Source organism: Callithrix jacchus, chromosome 10 (assembly GCF_049354715.1).
Source record: "Callithrix jacchus isolate 240 chromosome 10, calJac240_pri, whole genome shotgun sequence".
In the NCBI taxonomy this organism is placed as follows: domain Eukaryota; kingdom Metazoa; phylum Chordata; class Mammalia; order Primates; family Cebidae; genus Callithrix; species Callithrix jacchus.
In genome coordinates, this window is record NC_133511.1 from 131,552,476 (window position 1) to 131,574,028 (window position 21,553).

General features: G+C 51.6%; 1 protein-coding gene and 1 pseudogene across 2 annotated transcripts; one reads left to right on the plus strand and one right to left on the minus strand.

The window, feature by feature from the left end:
- Positions 1 to 1,539: 1,539 nt before the first annotated feature.
- LOC144578212 (uncharacterized) lies at positions 1,540 to 9,464 on the plus strand. The gene is made up of 3 exons (XM_078341902.1): positions 1,540 to 4,854; positions 6,510 to 6,724; positions 9,040 to 9,464. The coding sequence occupies exon 1, from the start codon at positions 1,705 to 1,707 to the stop codon at positions 2,614 to 2,616; it is 912 nt and encodes a 303-aa protein (XP_078198028.1). The 5' UTR covers positions 1,540 to 1,704; the 3' UTR covers positions 2,617 to 4,854; positions 6,510 to 6,724; positions 9,040 to 9,464.
- A 6,775-nt stretch (positions 9,465 to 16,239) lies between these two features.
- Positions 16,240 to 17,288, minus strand: LOC100412759 (S-methyl-5'-thioadenosine phosphorylase pseudogene; annotated as a pseudogene). Its single transcript, XR_013523652.1, has one exon. The product of XR_013523652.1 is annotated as an S-methyl-5'-thioadenosine phosphorylase pseudogene (transcript).
- Between the last annotated feature and the right edge of the window lie 4,265 nt (positions 17,289 to 21,553).

Consider the following 21,553-nt stretch of genomic DNA (forward strand, 5'->3'; position numbering starts at 1 on the left):
TGTCTTGTTGGGCCCCCAGAAAAACGGGGTTGTCCTAGGGTGGGGCCGACTCCTGGGTCCAGGCAGCAGGGTGAGACAAGGCCAGGACTCCAGCCCTGGCTGGATCAGTAGGCCCGGGCGGGGTGGGGGGGGCGCCCATGCGCACGGGTCAGGGGCGCCTGAGTCTCTTCCCTGCCGAGTCAGGAGAAGCACCTGCTGCGTCTGGGTGGTCGGGACCTCGGAAAGGAGGCTGGGGTCACGGGAGATGCAGTCTGTGCTCGTCTGTGACGCACGGGGCGCAGAGTCAGGGTCCCGGCCAAGGACAAACGCAGGGATGGGGCGGGGGTCCCGCCTGCCGGCGAGTGTGACCTGCAGCCCCCGGGCCGCGCCGAGTGGGTTCAGCTGAGGGTGCAGCTGCCGGGCGAGGCGCGCAGCGGCCCCTGAGCCCCGCGTGTCCCTGCGGAGGGGCCCTGACCGGCCCTCCAAGGGGGAGCGGCTTCTGGGGCCGCCGCGCAGGCAGCCGAGCAGGTCGGGGGACCGGGGTGGGCGCCGCCCGTGTGTCTGCCGCGCCCGAGCCCCCGCGCCCCTCGCTGCGAGAGGGCACCGGCCTGTGGCCCTGGGAGGCCGCGCGGAGGCGGCGGGAGGTCGGACGTTCGCCCGAGCCAGGCCCGCTCCTGGGTCCCCGCAGCCCCCAGGCCTGGCCCTGCCCCTCCATCCGGCCCTCCCTGGGGTGCGCACCGGCCCCTCCTGGGCACCCCCCGGGCCCTGACCTGCCTGATCAGTCCTGGGGTCCTTCGACTTGTTTAGGGTTGGTTTTCCCAGGGGCAGCTGAGGCGCCTTCGGCGGTTCCTGCCCCGAGTGTCCCCCCAGCCTCCTTTCCCGGGGGCGGCCCCGGGACCCCGGGACCCAGCGGCCTTCGCGGCTCCAGCGCCCTGGGCGCCTCCGCTCTCTGTTGATAGAATGAGACGGGCCCTGGGCTGTTGGGGCCCGAGCCTGCGTCTCCGCGGGGTCCCCTCCACCCGCCCCGGAGAACCGGACAGCAGCGGAAACGAACGCCCGCTCGGGTCCCGTGAATCCTCCTAACGCGGCTTCGTCGGACGAGAAATGCTCGGGACCAACAGGACCAGAATCCGAGGTCCCGGGGGTAACGGGATGGGGGCGTCCCAGGGGTAATGGGACGGGGGCGAAGGCCGCGGCGGCTCCCCCGCCTCCCCCCGCCTCCCCCCGCCTCCCGGGCCCCGTTTCGTCCCCTCCCCGCGGGCGCGTTTTGCCGGCAAGGCCACCAGATGGCGACGCAGGGCCCGAAGCGGCCGAGGAGGCGCGCGCAGAGCTGGCCGGGCTCCTCTCGTGGGCGGGGCCGGGGGAGAGGCGGGGCCCTGGGGATGGGCGGGGCCCTGGGAGGCGGGGCCAGGGGAGAGGGGGGACCCTGGGGAGGCGGGGCCCTGGAGAGGCGGGGCAGGAAGGGCGGGGCCCGGGGAGGGGCGGGGCCGGGGCAGGCGGAGGGGGGAGAGGCGGGGAGGGGGGAGAGGCGGGGAGGGGGGAGAGGCGGGGCGGGGGGGCGGGGTCAGCGGGCGGCTCCGGGGACATCTGAGTGGGTCCCGCGCCGCCCGAGGTCAGGGGGCTCCGCTGGGGCGGGGCTCGCAGTGGCGGGAAGGTCCCCACCTCCAGGACCCCGGAAGGAGGGGGTGGGGGGGATGCTCTGGTAGCCTCCGAACCCCGCCCCCGATGCCCTTTCTCCGTTTCCCCGAAGTGACGACCGCACCTGGGCCGGAAGCGGGGAGGGGCCGCCGCGTGGGAGCCGGTCGCCAGAGCCCTCTGTGGTCGCGACGGGGGCGCAGGGGGTGGGACGGGGTTGGGGGGGCGGGACCCCCTGTGCCCGGCCCTGCGGAGAAGGAAGGGGCTCTAGCCCAGGACGGACGCTCCTCCGCGCGGTCGGGGGCGCTGGGGGCCCGAGACGCAGACCCGCCCCCACCGTGGGAACGCACCGCCCCCGCCCGGCCGCTCTCCGGGGACCGCTGGGAAACGCGCCCCCACAACGGTTCCCGGCCGCGCCTTGATGTTTTCCTCCGGCTGCAAACGCCCCGCCCCGTGACGGGCCGCGGGTTGGGGATGTTTTCGTGGCGCGCAGCCCTGAAGGCTTCCCCAGCGCTAAGGCCAGTGCTGTTCACCAACCCCGCGTGGCAGCCCGTGTCTGGGGCAGAGTCCTTGCCCAGGCTCCGGTCCTGCCGCCACCCCCTGCGTGGCCCCGGTCCCCCCAGGCCTCCCGCGGGAGCAGAAGCGGTCCCCTTGGCCACCTCCCTGCGTGGGAAGTCCGCAGTCCTGGCCTCTGAGCCGGGCTCGTGTCTTCTGACGGCCTCCGTGGAGCTGTGGCCGGTCACCCCCAGCTGGCGGGTCGTCGGAAGCTCAGACCACGCTGCTTCTGCAGGGGCAGAGCCCCCCCCCAGGCTCCTGGAGTCCACCCACCTCCCAGCCCAGAGCTCCAGGCGCAGCCTCGTGTTCTCTCAACCGCTTAAACCCGCGGCCAGCCAGGCTTCCAGAAGGCCGTCCCTGGACGCAGTGAAATTGACTCCCTACGTTCTGAGCCCCCATTCCCTTCCTATCCTGTTTTCCACCCAAGATTGTTCTTCACACTGTTGAGCTCAGTGTAATAGAAGTTATGCTTTAGTCAAATGCATACCAATTTGGAATGCCAACTTAGAATATACACCCTTTGGCTGGGCTCAGTGGCTCACACCTGTAATCCCAGTGCTTTGGGAGGCCCAGGTGTGTGGATCACGAAGTCAGGAGTTTGAGACCAGCCTGGCCAACATGGTGAAACCCTGTTTCTACTAAAAATACAAAATTTATCTGGGAGTGGTGGTGCTCGCTTGTAGTCCCAGCTACTTGGGAGGCTGAGGCAGGAGAATCACTTGAACCCTGAGGGTGGAAGTTTCAGTGAGACAAGATCGTGCCATTGCACTCCGGCCTGGGTGACAGATGAAGACTCTGTCTCAAAAGAAAAAGAATATATTATCTGAAGTAGGCTTCAGAAGGTGGATGATAAGAAACTTCTGGGAGTTAAAAGAACTTGTTCTAACCCAATGTAAAGAAACTAAGAACTTTGAAAAAAGGTTTGACGAAATGCTAAAAAGAATAGTCAATATAGAGAGGAATATAAATGAACTAACAGCGTTGAAAAATACAACACGAGAACTTAGTGAAATATGCACAAGTTTAAATAGCAGAGTGGATCAAGCAGAAGAAAGGATATCAGAGGTCAAAGACCAACTTAATGAACTAAAACGACAAGACAAGAATAGAGAAAAAAGGATAAAAAGGAATGAGCAAAGTCTCCAAGAAATATGGGAGTATGTGAAAAGACCTAATCTGCGTTTGACAGGTGTACCTGAATGTGAGGGAGAGAATGAATCCAAGCTGGAAAATACTCTGCAGGGTATTATTCAGGAAAACTTTCCCAATCTAGCAAAGCAGGACACTATTCAACCCCAGGCAATACAGAGAACACCACAAAGATATTCCTCAAGAAGAGCAACCCCAAGGCACATAATCCTTAGATTCACTAGGGCTGAAACGAAGGAGAAAATACTACGGGCAGCCAGAGCGAAAGGTCATGTTACCCACAAAGGGAAGCCCATCAGACTTACAGCAGATCTCTCAGCGGAAACCGTACAAGCCAGAAGAGAGTGGGGGCCAATAGTCAACATCCTTAAAGAACAGAACTTTCAGCCTAGAATCTCATATCCTGCCAAACTAAGCTTCACAATTGAAGGAAAAATAAAATCTTTTATGAACAAGCAAGTACTCAGAGATTTTATTACCACCAGGCCTGCTTTACAAGAACTTCTGAAAGAAGCATTACACATAGAAAGAACAACCAGTATTAGCCTTTCTAAAAATACACCAAAAAGTAAAGAGCATCAACATAAAGAAGAATTTACATCAACGAATGGATAAAATAGCCAGTTAACATCAAATGGCAGTAACCCTAAATTTAAATAGACTAAATCCCCCAATCAAAAGACACAGCCAAAACCTAATGATATGCTACATACAGACCCATTTAACATCCAAAGATATACAAAGACTTAAAGGGTTGGAGAAAGATTTACCAACCAAATGGAGAGCAAAAATAAACAGACAAAAAGCAGGAGTTGCCATTCTCGCATCTGATAAAATAGATTTCAAAGCAACAAAGATACAGTGGTAAAAGGATCAATGCAACAATCAGAGCTAACGGCCCTAACACCCAGATACATACGACTCATAAAGAGATTTAGACTCAACGAGACAGAAAATTAATAAGGATATCCAGGACTTGAACTCAGATCCGGAACAAGTAAACAATAAATATTTATAGAGCTCTCCACTTTAAATACACAAAATATTGATCGGCCATTATTAATACCCATTTTTAGAATAAAGCAATATTCCTGTTCTCTCTCCCTCTTTTTCTTCCTCTTTCTTCCTCTCCTTATCTCCTTTTTTTTCTTTAAAAAAATAAAAATAAATAATAAATAAACAAACACTAAAAGATTGATCCCTTTCTTTTCCCGCCAAGCTCAACCCCAGAGAAGTTGAACCGAAGTTGAAGTCCAAAAATACTGGGAAGAGGAAAACAAAACAGAAAGATTCCAGGAAACAAACCTCAGGGAAAAAACCCAGAATTTCATCATGAAAAAGTGTCCTGTTGCCCTGTGTCTGATCAACAGCTCACTGCTGGTTTTTCACCCGGCCTCTGGGGCCGGCGCTTGCCTGGGGCGTCTGATTTGCTGGCACAGTCCGCAGAGTCGGGATGGGCTTCCCGCCCCGGACAGCAGTCAGGGTTTCTCCGCGGGAACCTGCCTGGGCACGCAGTGTTTTGCCGGTTCTTCCGCAGTAAGTCTGAGCCAAAACGTGGGTGCCTCGTCACAGTCTGATACTTTGCTTTTAACATAAAACAAAAAGCCAAAAAAATCTGGGTTTTTATTTGTTTAGAAAGAGATCTTTCTGAGTTGCTTCTGCTCTCTCGGCCTGGGGGTGAGGTGCAGCCCCCCAATAGCTGCTCGGGCTGGGCCTTCTGCTCCCAGCCGGGGGGACCATTGAGCCCCTCTAGAGGTAACGGAACACACCCAAGGTCTCCCTTCTCTAAAAAGGGCACAGAGTTACTGGGCGAATCTGAATTTCATATTGTTACCAGTGGAGGGTGTCCAGGTTCTTGGCATATTGAAGAAAGAATTGGACACAACACACAAAGGAAGGAAGGAATGGAGAGATTTATTGGAAATGAAAGTGCATTCCACAGTGTGGGAGCAGCCAGCGTGTGGGGCTCACAGTCCCCGCTGCAGAACTTTGGGGAGTTTAGATAGCCTCTAGAAGATTCCACTGGTGACGTGGCGTGTGCCCTACGTAAGTGGAGAGGATGAAGTCAACTTATAAAGTCATGTCCTGGTCGTGTGCCCGTGAGAGGTTATTTCCATCATAGCTGGGGTGTGAATCACCCCCGTGTTCCCTGCCCCCAGCCTTGAATCCGCCCCGTGTTCCCTGCCTCCAGCCTTGAATCACCCCCGTGTTCCCTACCCCCAGCCTTGAATCACCCCCGTGTTCCCTGCCTCCAGCCTTGAATCCGCCCCGTGTTCCCTGCCTCCGGCCTTGAATCCGCCCCATGTTCCCTGCCTCCAGCCTTGAATCCGCCCCGTGTTCCCTGCCTCCGGCCTTGAATCACCCGCGTGTTCCCTGCCTCGGGCCTTGAATCCGCCCCCGTGTTCCCTGCCCCCGGCCTGGAATCCGCCCCCGTGTTCCCTGCCCCCGGCCTGGAATCACCCCCGTGTTCCCTGCCCCCGGCCTGGAATCACCCCCGTGTTCCCTGCCCCCGGCCTGGAATCACCCCCGTGTTCCCTGCCTCCGGCCTTGAATCACCCGTGTTCCCTGCCTCCGGCCTTGAATCCACCCCGTGTTCCCTGCCTCCGGCCTTGTTTTCCTGCCACGGTGTCACCAGGCCTCAGCCACACAATGTGGAAAATGGACTCCACGTGCCTCCAAGGTGAGCACCGTGGCTCCCAGGCTCAGAGACCTAGGGGCGTCCTGGGGAGAGTGGAGAGATGAAGAGTGTCCTGGCTGGACCAGGTGGCGAAACAGCACAGACTGTTCTGTCAGAGGCGTGTGAAGCAGAGCAGCTCCATCTTGAACAGGAGCTGGGTAAAGTGAGGCTGAAATCCCCTGGGTGAAGGTGGCGGTCAGCACAAGATACAGGTCATAAACAGCCTGCAGTAAAGAAGCCGGCAAATCCCCCCAAAACCAGGATGGCCACGAGAGTCAGCGCTGGTCTCACTGCCACACTTCCCACCGGCACCGTGACGGCTTACACATGCCGTGGCCACGTCAGGAAGTGACCCCGTGTGGTCTAAACAGGAGAGGCATGAATAATCCCCCCCTATTCACAGGAGCAAGGAATGGTCATAAAAAAGGGCGACCAGCCGCCCTGGGCTGCTCTGTCTAGGGAGCCGCCTTCTTCATGCCTTTGCTTTGCTGATAAACGTGCTTTCACGTTACAGACTCGCCCTGAATTCCTTCCTGCACGAGGTCCAAGAACCCTCTCTTGGTGTCAGGATCGGGACCCCTTTCCTGTAACATCTTTCTGGCGACCACAGAAGAAAAACCCCAGACCCAAAAGCTAACTTAGGGAAGGTGCTGCGGTCCAGTGACATATTTCTGGCGACCACAGGAGGGACTATAGGGAGGAACCCCCGGACCTAAAGGCTAACTTTGGGTAAGTGGGGGTCCGGTGACATCTTTCTAGTGAGTCCTGAAGGGACGATACTGAGGAGGCCACAACCCAAAGGAAGGAGGACTCAGCACTGACTGGACGACGCTGGTGCGTGCTGGGGTCCTGGCGCGTGCTGGGGTCCTGGGCCATGCTGGGGTATCAGATGGAGGATGGGATTGGGTGAGATGCTCAATGTAGGGAGGCAGAGTCTCTCCTAAGACAGAGAGAGTGACAGCCCCTCTTTATAAAAGACAAGGATGCTTGACCCACCTTGGGTTAGAAGGCCCACTTAGGAGGGTTGGTTAGAGTCCCTTCTAAGATTCAGGGGCTCAGAGGCCCCTCTTGGAAAAGTCCCTCTCGGCTGAGAATGGCTTGGCACCAGGGGTGTTAACTGTGCTCTTGGATTAGTCCGCCTGGCACTCTTTATTGACAGCGGTGGGTGACAGAATTAGGCATGTACAGGATCGTGGGACATCGGGAGCTTTCTCCTCCCGCAAAAGGGGGAACTTGAGAGCTGACGGGACTGCTGGAAAAAACCCCTCACAACAGCAGCTGCCTGAACTTCTCGGTGTCGTTGCAATGGCGGGGGCGGGGGCGCTTTCTCTGGCCTCCCTGGGTGTTTTGCCTTCCCCACCCTGCCACAGGCAATGCTTTTCTCTGTCTCCTTTCCCTTTTTTACATTTTCTATCCCTCAGAGAGACCATCTTGCCCAGAGAACACATGTTGAAACAGAGGTTGGGTTGACGAGGCCGGGGGCAAGTTTGAGCCTTGCCAGTGTGACGCTGGGTGCCAGGCAGAGTGGCTCACGTCTGTTTTGTCACACGTATTTTGCTCTGACCAGAACGGAACGAGATCATTTTCGTTTGTGTTGTGGCGCAGCCAGCCAGGTCACCAGGCCCACTTGGCAAAAGTGTAGGGCTGTGGAATCCCCACAGGGTCATGGGGTGTCCCCTATGCTGTGTTGGGGTACAGGATCCGAGAAGTAGACAGGACACTAAAGAACTAACTGGTGAAGAGCAGCTGGACTTGGGGGGCCACACCACCTGTGAGCAGAGATCAGTGGCAGCCCCCAAATGCCCCAGAGCATCTGTATTTATTAGGTCCAAGCAGGGGGCAGGGGGGTGAGTGAGGTCATCATCTATAGGCTTAGTGACAGGGCAGACGTAATCACGTGAGTCACAAGCAAGGCGGCCACCCCATTATGTCACCTGGGCAGAGAGGTGGGCCGTGTGCAGTAGGGGGCCATGCCGTGCACAGTAGTAGAGGGTTAGGTACAGAAAAGGGGTCCACCCCCATTAGGTCACCAAGGCAAGGAGGTGGGCTGCATGCAACAGGTGTTGTGTGTGACAATTCTTATCTGGGGCTGGAGGCTTCAAAGGGTTTCTAATAGAAGGATACTGTAAGCCATTTCAGTGGGAGCTGATAGACTTGTGCTCTTCTCTTAAGATATTTATGGGAGAGGCCGGTCGCGGTGGCTCACGCCTGTAATCCCAGCACTTTGGGAGGCCGAGGCGGGTGGATCACGAGGTCAAGAGATCAAGACCATCCTGGTCAACATGGTGAAACCCCGTCTCTACTAAAGATACAAAAAATTAGCTAGGCACGGTGGCGTGTGCCTGTAATCCCAGCTACTTGGGAGGCTGAGGCAGGAGAATTGCCTGAACCCAGGAGGCGGAGGTTGCGGTGAGCCGAGATCGCGCCATTGCACTCCAGCCTGGGTAACTCCATCTCAAAAAAAAAAAAAAAGATATTTATGGGAGATGTCGCGTCCTTTTCCCACCATATTGCTTGACAAAGTCTGAATATGGGGAGACGAGCTTAGAGGCAGACTTTCCTGGAAAAGGACGAGGCATGGGGTTGCAATTTCTTGGGTGGATAGTGGGTGCTTGGGAATCATCTGCTTAATCATTTTTCTTGCTAATCAAAAAATTGTGTACTCGGCTGATGTCACTTTAGAGTCCCAATTTTCCACCGACACTCCTAGCACCTCAGAAATCCCCATTACTACTGATGGCCCCAGATGTCGCCACGGTATAGTCGATACCTTGAGGAAAGACCCTAAATTCACTAAGAGACGTAAAGCAGTTTATGCTTGAATTGCAACAGGTGGAAATACTCCAGGAGCCAGTCACCCCTACACCTATTCCCAGAATTAAGAAAAATAAGGGAAGAACAAAAACTTAGAAATCTACTTCCCACTGCCCAGGGGCTTCCTTGGGTAGCTTATAAGCTAGGGAATAAATTTTGGTATCCCCCTGAGGGAGCAAACGTTAATTAGGAAATAATTAGACTTCCTGATCCTTCTCTACCTTATACAGAATTAGAGAACAAGGACGGAATGAAAATGGTTGATACAGACGGTGTCCATGTCCTTTATCACCCCTGACATTTATGGAAGAACAAGATCTCCTTGGTGTATAAAAACAAAACAACAGAAAATATTTGCACTAAAACAGTTAAAGAAAGTAAGTTCGTGAATGTCCACGCTGGGGACTGTCCACTCATCCCTGAAGATAGAACGGACAATGTCTATCACTTGGTCACTATTCAGCTCTTAGCCTGTTTTATAATTTCTTTAGCATTTAGTTATGAAGGCATAATGTCTAACAAAAGTTAATCATAAATGAATAACCTTTAAGAAAAAAGGAAAGTTAATTGACAACAGTAGAATGTAGATATCGAACGTTTCCTTGGAATCATCTTTGAAACAAACTCTTCTGATTATTCTGGCGAATCATAGTGCCTGGGGTCTGCACAGTTCTCCTTCCTCAGTGCCCATGGGGGGTGTTACCCACAAAAGAGGACCCAGAAGCCTGGCATGCCAGCAAGAATTTCTTACCAGTCAGGCTTCTGACCCCTCTCTCCCTCACTGCCTCCCCGCACCCCGCTCTTGCTGTCTCTCTTGCTCCATCTCTCTTTGTGTGTGTGTGTTTGTGTGTGTGTGTGTGCATGCACGTGCGTGTGTGTCCCTTCAGGGCTCATTAGAAAGATGTCACCGGACCCCCACTTACCCAAAGTTAGCCTTTAGGTCAGGGGGTTCCTCCCTATAGTCCCTCCTGTGGTCGCCAGAAATATGTCACTGGACCGCAGCACCTTCCCTAAGTTAGCTTTTGGGTCTGGGGTTTTTCTTCTGTGGTCGCCAGAAAGATGTTACAGGAAAGGGGTCCCGATCCTGACACCAAGAGAGGGTTCTTGGACCTCGTGCAGGAAGGAATTCAGGGCGAGTCTGTAACGTGAAAGCACGTTTATCAGCAAAGCAAAGGCGTGAAGAAGGCGGCTCCCTAGACAGAGCAGCCCAGGGCGGCTGGTCGCCCTTTTTTATGACCATTCCTTGCTCCTGTGAACAAGGGGGGGATTATTCATGCCTCTCCTGTTTAGACCACACGGGGTCACTTCCTGACGTGGCCACGGCATGTGTAAGCCGTCACGGTGCCGGTGGGAGCGTGGCAGTGAGGAGACCAGCGCTGACTCTCGTGGCCATCCTGGTTTTGGGGGGATTTGCCGGCTTCTTTACTGCAGGCTGTTTATGACCTGTATCTTGTGCTGACCGCCACCTTCACCCAGGGGATTTCAGCCTCACTTTACCCAGCTCCTGTTCAAGATGGAGCTGCCCTGCTTCACACGCCTCTGACGCTGGGGCGTGAACAGACGCGGGCCAGAGGAAGGGAACAGGAGGTGCCAGGGACCAAAACGCAGCGGGAACTTGGCGCACAGGATGGAGATGGACTTTTCAGTAAATGGTGCTGGGACAACCGGATAGCCTTTGGGAAAAGACAAAATCAGATCCACACCTCACACGTACCTGCAACAGAACACACGAATCAGGAGTCTGAATGGAAGAGCAGAGACCACCCAGAGGAAAACAGGGGCAGAACTCTGATTAACATCCTTGTAGGGTTAGCTTTCTAATTCAGATCCAAAATCCTGACGCAAAAAAGGAGAAGAGTAATATGTCTGACTACATAAATAGATTCTTTAAACAATTCGCACGACAGAAACGCCACATACAAAGCAAAAGACAGCTGATAAATTGGGGTACGGTATTTAAAATATATGCCACAGACAAAAGGCTAGTATCCCTAAGGAATCAATAGATCTTCTTTTTTCTTTTTTTTATTTTTGAGACAGTCTTGCTCTGTCACCCAGGCTGGAGTGCAGTTGCAGACCGTGGCTCACTGCAGCCTCCACGTCCTGGGTTCAAGTGAGCCTCATGTCTCAGCCTCTCGAGTAGCTGGGATGATAAGCGCTCCACCAGGCCTGGCTAATTTTTGTATTTTTAGCAGAGATGGGGTTTCGCCATGTTGGCCAGGCTGGTCTTAAACTCCTGACTTCAGGTGATCTACCTGCCTTGGCCTCCCGAAGTGCTGGGATTCAGGTGTGATCCACCACGCCCAGCCTCAGGAAATCTGTGTTATGTTCTCAGATTTTACCAAAAGTCAACATAGAAAATAACCACAGAGGCCGGGAGTGGTGGCCCACACCTGGTATCCCAGCACTTTGGGAGGCCAAGGCGGGCGGATTGCCTAAGCTCATGAGTTCAAGACCAGCCTGGGCAACATATCTATTTAAACAAATAAAAAGAAAACCATAGAAACAGCGTCTTCTATCTAAGGTTTGTGACTGACAGTTGTTGGATACCCAGCGGGAACCAGGGACTACTTAACGCTCTGGTGGGAAGTCTGGTCTCTGCCATCTTGACATTGTAGCCTGAGAACTGGGGAAGGGGGGTGCATGTCAACAAATAACTAGGCTACATAACTGCCATGGCCCCCTTTTGCTTCGGGGGGGTCTCCCTCTGTCACCGGGCTGGAGCGCAGTGGCACGATCACAGCTCACTGCAGCCTCAGACTCCTGGGCTCAAGCCTCCCGAGAAGCTGGGCCCACAGGCAGGAACCACCATTCCTAGCTCATAATTGCCCTTTAATTATTGCTGTATATGATACATAAATTGTATTGAATTAATGACTTCCTGGACCACCTCTGAGATTTCTAGATTCATGTACTTACCATAAATCCTGCCTTTAGGTGAATTCCCTATGGAATGCCAGCCCTGTCTCTGGGAGGCAGCTGAGCAGGGATGCAGCATCTTCTGTTTCCAAGTCCCCACTAATTGCTTCTTTCTAAAAAACTGGGTCTGTCAGCCTCTTTCTTTCGCCTCTCAGCTCCCATGTCCTTGAGGGTTCAAGCCATTCTCCTGCCCCAGCTTCCCAGTAGCTGGGACTACAGGCGTGCACCACCATGCCTGGCTAATTTTGTATTTTTAGTAGAAACGGGGTTTCATTATATTGGCCAGGCTGGTCTTGAACTCCCGACCTCAGGTGATCCACCTGCCTCCCAAACTGCTGGGATTACAGGCATGAGCCACTGTGCCCGGCCAGCAAATCACTTTTTAAGTTTTTTTTTTTTTCTTTTAGAAGATGTTTTACTAGGGTAGGCCACTGCCCGCCCCAGCTACAACTATCACTGTTTATATTTCCAGCAAAGATTTGGTTGTGAAATCAAGTCTCCATCTTGTTTTGCATCCCGAGGGCCTGGCTTGTAACTCCATGCCAAGGCTTTGGTTAGGGAGCCGGCCTTAGGGAATAAGCTTCTTTCCGGTTTGATCTCTGCGGGTTTTCCCAGCCTGGTCTCTTAAAAGGCCCCACCCAGTGACTGCATTTCCTTCTGCCTGTTCGTTCGTGTACTGAGTGTGGCGTCTGCAAAAAGAGCTCTAACCACCTAAAGAAGGACAAGCACTGGGATCTAATAGGATTTAAAGTTAAAAGCTGTGGTACCTTTCAGCTCATGTGACTTTAAGAAATAAAAACAGGGTTCCTCATGTTCTCACTCATAGGCGGGTGAGGAAAAATGAGAACACATGGACACAGGGAAGGGAGCACTACACACTGGGGTCTATTGGGGGGAATAGGGGAGGGACAGTGGGGAGGGGGAGCAGGGGAGGGATAGCCTGGGGAGAAATGCCAAATGTGTGTGAAGGGGAGGAAGGCAGCAAAACACACTGCCACGTGTGTACCTATGCAACTATCTTGCATGTTCTGCACATGTACCCCAAAACCTAAAATGCAATTAAAAAAAAACAGGGTTCCGGGTGCCGTGGCTCATGCCTGTAACCCCAGCACTTTGGGAGGCTGAGGCGGGTGGATCACGAGTCAAGAGATTGAGACCATCCTGATCAGCATGGTGAAACCCCCGTCTCTACTAAAAATACAAAAATTAGCTGTGCATGGTGGCATGTGCCTGTAGTCCCGGCTACTCAGGAGGCTGAGGCATGAGAATCACTTGAACCCAGGAGCCAGAGGTTGCAGTGAGCTGAGATTGTTCCACCGTGCTCCAGCCTGGTGACAGAGGGAGACTCCGTCTCCAAAAAATAAAAAAATAAAAATAAATAAAAACAGGGCTGGGTGTGGTGTCTCATGCCTGTAATCCCAGCACTTTGGGAGGCTGAGGTCAGGAGTTCAAGACTAGCCTGGCCAACATGGTGAAACCCGATCTCTACTAAAAAGAATTTTTAAAAATTAGATGGGAGTGTGCGCGCCTGTAGTCCCAGCTACTCAGGAGGCTGAAGCAGGAGAATCGCTTGAACCCAGGAAGCAGAGGTTGCAGTGAGCAGAGATTGCACCTCTGCACTCCAGCCTGGGTGATAGAGCGAGACTCTGTCCCAAAAAATAAATAAATAAAACAATCCGAAAAACTATGGTAAGATGCAAGATTTGCTGAGTCTTTTGAGGTTACAAACTGCTTCTTGGGTTTCGAGAACGACTGGAGTTGCTGGGTTCACAACCGGTAAGGCCTGGAGACATATGGAACGAATACACCCTTAACTAAGACCACAGATCTTGGCCGCACGGAGCACACGATTAGAAATGACTCTCAGGCTTTACCTCAAAGTTAAAAATTACCAGGAGCTAATTGAAACTACTAGAGATAGATTTACATGCCAGGTGTGTCGGAATGGTAAAAATGTGTCTTTTAGGAAAAGGTTATAAGAAGGTGTGGAAATGTAAGCTTTTGCCTTGGATTGAAGGATTTGTTTTCTTTTTTCTTTTTTTTTTTCATTAAATTAGGGAAAAGCTAAGGTTCAAAGTCGTGGTGGAAAAACTGTGGAATTTTTTTTTTTTTTTTTTTTGAGACGGAGTCTCGCTCTTGCTACCCAGGCTGGAGTGCAATGGCGCGATCTCGGCTCACCGCAATCTCCGCCTCCTGGGTTCAGGCAATTCTCCTGCCTCAGCCTCCTGAGTAGCTGGGACTACAGGCGTGCGTCACCACGCCCATCTAATTTTTTGTATTTTTTTTTAGTAGACATGGGGTTTTAATCCTTTTCAAAACATGGTTTGCAATAAGCTATAGGAGCTTAACAGGTGCCCTCAAATGTGGGCTTCTGGTAACTTTGGAGATTGTAACATTAGAATAAAGAAAAATATACAGAACTCATGAGGAGCTGACATGTTCACAAATGCCAGAGTTATTAGATGGACAGAATTGAGAACGCTGAAGCCACCTTTTCAACTTTTGTTGGAATGTTGCTGATCCTGGTTTTGTTTTTCAGAGTCAAGGAAACTTACTTTGAATGATGTACGGACTTTTAAAAAATTTGGAGCGTATTTGTTTCTCTCCATCTGGTTCCCCACGTTGGGTGCCAGATTGGGGCTGTTGGCCCCACAGGGTTGTGGGGTGTCCCTTATGCTGTGCTGAGGTGCAGGATCCAAGAAGTAGAGAGACAGGACACTGAAGAACTGGGGAAGAGCAGCTGGACTCGGGGGCCACGCCACCTGTGAGCGGGGACAGGCGAGGCCCCAAATGCCCAGAAGTGTCTGTATTTATTAGGTACAAGCATGGGGCAGGGTCATAAGCAAGATCATCTATAGGCTTAGTAATTGGGTATACATAATCATGTGAGTCACAAGTGAGGGGCCACCCCATTATGTCACCTGGGCAGAGAGGTGGGCCGTGCACAGTAGGGGACTGTGCCATGCTCAGTAGTAGAGGGTCGTGTACAGAAAAGGGGTCCACCCATTAGGTCACTGAGGCAAGGAGGTGGGCCGTGTGAAACAGGCGTCATGCACAACACTTCTTACCTGGGGCTGGAGCCTTCAAAGGGTTTCTAATAGAAGGATACTGTACGCCATTGCGGTGGGAGCTGACAGACTTGTGCTCTTCTCTAAGATATTTTACAGGATGATGATTTGAGCTAGCACAGAAGTGAGAAAAGACCGACAGGGTGAACAGCCGCCGTGACTGGTCACACCAGAGGGTTCTTCTCCCTCGGTTACTTCCAGGATCTCAGGCCTGAGGCCGACTTTCCACAGGAACTGGATGCAGGTGCCACAGCTCCTCTATCAGGAGGGGAGGCTCCTGCTCCAGGCCTGCCATACAGCGTGTGCCCTTTCAGGCAGGGACGCCACCGCCGGGGCCTTTGGTTCTCGTCCTGGTCTGGCTGTTTTCCCATGTCTGCTTCTGTTCTGTGACTGCTCTAGGCATTCCTCCTGCTATGAAGTACTATGTGGTTATATGGGAGGATTATATAAATCAGCACTGAATGTGTCGGTACAGCTCCGACTGCAATACCTGTATGATTATATAGAAAGAGTATATGGAACTAAGTATGATTGTATATATATATATATACAAGCTAGATATAATAAGCAGTGAGTTATGTTTCAAGCACTCATTGTGCCGGGGTCTGCACAGTTCTCCTTCCTTGGTGCCCCTGGGGATGTTACCCACAGAATTTGGAAGCTGTGAGGATTCTTTTTTTTTTTTTTTTCCTAAATCCATTTTTATTTTTACAACAACTTTACTATTTGACTATATTCATTGTAGAAAAATGTGAAGACACAGAAAGAGTCAAAGAAAATAAAAACTATCCCAGTATCCCTCCCCCAAATACAATAACAAGGTTTTATATATATTTCTTTTGAGGTTTTTTTTTTGCATATATATATATATATACAGCATTTTAAAGCAAAACTAGTACTATAAAATGCTACCATATCCATTTTTTCATTTCATATATAGAGCAACCATATCTTTTTAGGATAGTAAAATATTCAAAAAGGATTTTCAGTTGGCTGATTCACAATCTAATTATAACTAAGACATAATTTATCTCCAGTTGCTTGGTATTCAGATTGTTTTAATTATTTGCTTTTATCACTATCATTATTAAACACGCTTCTTTATACATAATTGTTTGTATCTCTGATACGGTTTTAAAGAGAAATTCCTAGATGTAGAGTTCCCAGCACAAAGTATGCCAGTATTTTTAAGCCTTTTGATGCATTTTACCAAATTGCTTTCTAGAAATAATGTACCAATTTACAGTCGCATCACTAAATAACCAAAAAGTCCCATTTCTTCCTCATATTCTTTGGCAGGATAGGAAAATAGAGATTACCCTCTACCCTTCATCGTTGCGAATTTAAGAGTGGGGAGAAGAAAATGGTGTGTTTTTTGTTTTGTTTTTCCTAAAATGTAAAATTTTTTTCCCATGTTTACTGGTCATTTGCTTTTCTTCTGTATTTTGAAGTTGTCCAAGTCATTTAGGAGCCTCTAATACACATAATGTCTTGTCTTTCCCATATTTTTTTCAAGTTAAGCAGGAATTCCCAAAAGGACTGAAGTTAGAATGTCTTCTTTTCTCCTGGGCAGTCATGCTACTTTAATGTCTTGGTAATAAAACAGAAAACTGGGCCATATTCTTCAGGCTATGGAGGGTTTCTGACCATTCCATGGACCCTATCTGAGGTATGGTAGTGAGCAGTAAACTTTTGGTTTTATTAGCATTTTCTTTCAGAGTCTTTAAGACCCGGTCCACCAAAACTGCTTCCTCATGCTCCTTCCAGCAGTCATAATCTGTCGCCATGGCGATACTTGCATAACAAATTCCAGCCTCCTTAGCAAGAACCACCTCCGGAACTGTAGTCATGTTGATAACATCTGCCCCCCAGGTGCGGAGCATGAAGCTTTCTGCCCGGGAGCTAAAACGAGGTCCCTCAATTGTGGCCATTGTCCCCTTTGAGTGGCACCGGAGTCCTAGCTTCTTAGCAGTCTCTATAAGAACCTCTCTCGTTTTGGGGCAAAACGGCTCGGCCATTGGAATATGGCACACTCCTCTGGCACAAGAATGACTTCCATCATAGAAGGACTGTGGTCTCATAGTGGTCCTGTCAATGAACTGATCAATAATGACAATATCGCCGGGCTGAATCTCCTCCCTCAAAGAGCCACAAGCTGTGGTCACTATGACATGTGTACATCCCTCTTCCTTCAAAGCCCAGATGTTTGCCTGGTAGTTGACTTTTGAAGGCATGATGGTGTGCTGCCTCCCATGCCTTGCAAGGAGGACGCAATCAACGTTTTTTATCTTCCCCAAAATTAAGGCATCAGATGGCTTGCCAAATGGAGTATCCACATATTTTTCAGTTCTTCCTTCTAAAATTTCTGGATCATCCAGGCCTGTTCCACCAATTATTCCAATCTTCACGACAGTGGTGGTGGTGCTTGAAGCCATGTCTGCACGGGAAAGGAAGCTGCAGTGGGTGAGCACTCGGGACTAAGGGAACCAAGCGAGCCCGCTGTGAGGATTCTTATGGCAACACAATCATCTGCCTCAGTGCCATGAGATTCCACCGTTGTTTCTCAACAGGACGCACTTGGAGAACATGGTTGTGGCCGGGTGCGGTGGCTCACGCCTGTAATCCCAGAACTTTGGGAGGCTGAGGCAGGTGGATCACCTGAGGTGGGGAGTTCGAGATCAGCCTGACCAACATGGAGAAACCCCGTCTCTACTAACAATACAAAATTAGCCGGGCGTGGTGGTGCAGGCCTGTAATCCCAGCTACTCAGGAGGCTGAGGCAGAGAATCCCTTGAACCCAGGAGGCGGAGGTTGCAGTGAGCTAAGATCACATCATTGCACTCCAGCCTGGGCAACAAAAAGAGTGAAACTCCGTCTCAAAAAAAAAAAAAAAACAAAGAAAAGAAAAGAAAAAGAAAGTGGCTGTTTTACCAAGGCTTTGACTGGAAGCGGATTCTTCCGGAGTCAGTTTCAACTCAGAGCCGGTAAAAGTCCAGTGGGGACACTGACCTTAGGCCCTTCATCTACACAGTCCCTGTCCAGGCCTCCTGAGCTGCGGTCAGCAAAGAATGTCACTCTCTAACAGGTCCAGGAGCTCCAAGTTTCTTAGGGGACCGTAAGAGGACGGAATCACCCACCTTTCGGGTGTTTGAGGTACAAACTCATGTTGGGCTCGATGTTAAAAGGGCGTATCTGAGAGTCCTTGCGGAATGAACTTTCATGGAAGCCAATCCAAATGGCGCATGTAGAATAATGATTCTTGCCGTATTTGATGGAATCAGGCCAAGTGTAACAGTGAGGTCTATGGTGCAAACCATGCAGTCCTATGTGATTTTTTATCCAAAGTGGGGACTGGAGAGAGACAGAGAGAAATCATGTTTAAAAACTTACCACCTATCAAACGTTCGGCATCCAATTCTGAACTCACAGCTGCCTCGTAATCTTTGGCTACATTGTAGGCTAATGTTTCTTGTTCCGAGAACCTTCCCGCTGTAGCTCAAAAGGAACAAAAGGGCTAGGTAATGTGAAAATGATCAATATTCTAGTTCTGAGCAGTTATTCTGCGGATCCTACCAGGCGATGGGGATGAATAGGGCGCCCATGACCCAGAGGTTTCCTTTTGGGAAAGTAACACCAAGGGAGCTGACAAAGGCCAAGTCCCATGCACCCAAATCCTGGTGAGCACTACCACAGCCACCGCTAACCTGGGTGTCACGAGGCACCCAGATCCTGGTGAGCACGACCACAGCCACCGCTAACCTGGGTGTCATGAGGCACCCAGATCCTGGTGAGTGCGACCACAGCCACCGCTAACCTGGTGTCACCAGGCACCCAGATCCTGGTGAGTGCGACCACAGCCACCGCTAACCTGGTGTCACCAGGCACCCAGATCCTGGTGAGTGCGACCACAGCCACCGCTCACCTGGTGTCACCAGGCACCCAGATCCTGGTGAGTGCGACCACAGCCACCGCTAACCTGGTGTCACCAGGCACCCAGGTCCTGGTGAACTCGACCACAGCCACCGCTCACCTGGTGTCACTAGGCACCCTTTCTCTCTCTGGTTGGAGGAGGACTCAGTTCCACAGTTTCACCTCAGCATTTACCTTATGATAAGGAGTCCCTGCAGCGCCCTCTGAGAGGCATTTTTTTGTCCCAGACTCAATTCCAAGCTTTAGGTCAAAGCCCTAGGAGAGAAAACTGGATCTGAGAGATCCAGGGGCACAGGAAGTTAAAAGGCACAGCAGAGGCGAGTGTGGCTGATTCCTCTCGATCAAGCCCAGCCCAAGCTTCCCGTTTCGTGGATAAAGGCCATGGTACTATCCATGACACCAATGAGGTCTGGGGAATTCAAGGCTAGTGACAGGAGGTGGGAAAGAGACAGGTGAGAGCGGCCAGTTCCTGTCCTCTAGGCCCCCCTGCTGCACGGGTGCAAGCCGCTTTTGGTATTCATGGCACCTGCCAAGCTCACTGGGACTCGGGGATACAAGGATGAAAGAGGGAAAGAGGGTGCTCCTCCTTCCTTCCCTCACTTACCCGGCTGTGTGCTGAGAAGAGAAGGAGCCAGCAACGTCCTCTCCTCTCTCTCTAGATGGCAGCCATTCGTCTTCAGCCTGTGCCCTGGTTGAATGCTTCCTGGACTCCTGGGACTGCTTTGAAAAAGCACCTTCTGGGAGCTGTGGTGGCTCCGGCCAGTTGTCCTGGTGCTTGAGGAGGCAAGGCTATGAGTTCAAGGCCAACCTGAGCAACATAACAAGCTCTCATTGATTAACAACAACAACAACAAAAGGGCCAGGCACAGTGGTTCATGCCTACAATCCTAGCACTTTGGGAGGCCGAGGGGGGTAGATCATGAGGTCAAGAGATCGAGACTATCCTGGTCAACATGGTGAAACCCCGTCTCTACTAAAAATACAAAAATTAGCTGGGCATGGTGGCGTGTGCCTGTAATCCCAGCTACTCGGGAGGCTGAGGCAGGAGAATTGCCTGAACCCAGGAGATGGAGGTTGCGGTGAGCCGAGATCGCACCATTGCACTCCAGTCTGGGTAACAAGAGCGAAACTCCGTCTCAAAAAAAAAAAAAAAAAAGAAAAAGAAAAAGCACTTTCTTTTCTCCTCTCCCCTCCTCGGTTCTCTTCACTCACAGGTAACTGTGTCTTCATCCTGTGGGATGATCCTCTCAGATGCATCCTCCAAACCCAGAAGAGTTTCCCAGACCTTAAGCTGGTTGGCTTAGGACGGGGATCAGGGGAAGGGAACCGAGAAGCCCGCCGTGCCGGCAAACGGGTCACGTTTCTTACCAGCTGTGCTTCAGCCTACCTCTCCCAGGCAAACTGGTAGAAGGCCTTGGAAGTGCTGAGCTGGCCTTCCCCTTCCCCTGGTTCTCTTTTGATATATGTTTTCTAATAACCCGTCTGCTCTTGTCTTGAGGCCTCCAGACTCCAAACAGTCATGCCCTGGAGCCTCTGACAATGGCCCCTTCTGCCAGGAACCCTTAGATCAGCCTCTAGAAAAGCTCTGGCTGCTGTTTCCCCAAAACAGTGACCCCCACACCCCGTCAGCAGGAAGCAGTTAAGATCGGTCTTTGTCCTTCTCTTGGTTCCCACAGTTAGATGGACTTCCATGGAGGAGAGAATGAGACAGCCCCCTGGGAGAGGGTCCCTGGAAACTGCAGCCAGCGTGCCCACTGAGGTGGAGCCTTGGGAAGTTTGGGCCCTTTGTGGGGGTGGAGGGCATTCTAGCAGGGACTCTGTCCTGGAGAGCGTCCTTCCTTTTCACCCGGTAAAACCCTGTCTTACCCACTATTCAAATTGTCTGTGAGCCTGAATTTTTATGGCTGTGGGACAAGAGCCCCATCTCTCACTGGACTAAGGGGAAGTCTGCTTAAGGAGAGGTGGGCTGGCCGAAGGGAGCTCTGCCCGGTCCTCAACACTGAAGGGCCTGAGTCCCTCTACCCAGTCCCCTGCTGGGAACCCAAAGCCTTTTTCCCGGGGGAGGGTAAGACCGTCTGGGGTTGGAAAAGAGAGTTTCTGGGGACCAGAACATAGAAGTGTAAGGGTTGGTCGGGTTATGGAAGTTGGAATGGGCCAGGTGTGGGAGCGGATGCCAGTAATCCCAGCGGGAGGCCGAGGTTGGAGTCTCGCTGGAGGCTGGAAGTTTCCAGGCTGTAGTGAGCTGTGATGGCGCCACTGCACTCCAGCCCAGGTAACAGAGTGAAACCGTCCCCAAAATCAAAACAATCAAGGGATAAAGAACCCAAAGCTGCATGGAAAAACAGAGAAGACACGTCGATGCACGCTCTGTGGAGAAGACACGTCGATGCCCGCTCTGTGCGTAACCCCCTCCTGCCCGCCCCAGATACTCGCCCCAGCCTGTGCGCCTGCAGCGTTTACCCTGAGATACCTTTGCCACGAAACGTCTTGCTCTTACTGTTATTTCTACAACACCCTCGTATATCAGCTTTGGAAAGAAAAGACAACGTTCTGTCTATGGCATCCTGTTTTTAGTAGCGGTGTTTCCATTGACAAAATATCGTCATTCTCGGTTGCCCAAAATGCCAAATCCAAGATCACCACATTCCTACAGGAGATATTAATGTTGCCGGGAGATTCATCTCATGACTCTAGTTTTTCCAAAATAATGATTCTGATGATTCAGATGATCCTGGCATTAGGTCTGTGTCGAAATAACTCCAATAAAAAAAAAAAAAAAAGAAAGAAGAAAGAAATAACTCCAAGAACAGTTGTTATATTTTATTTT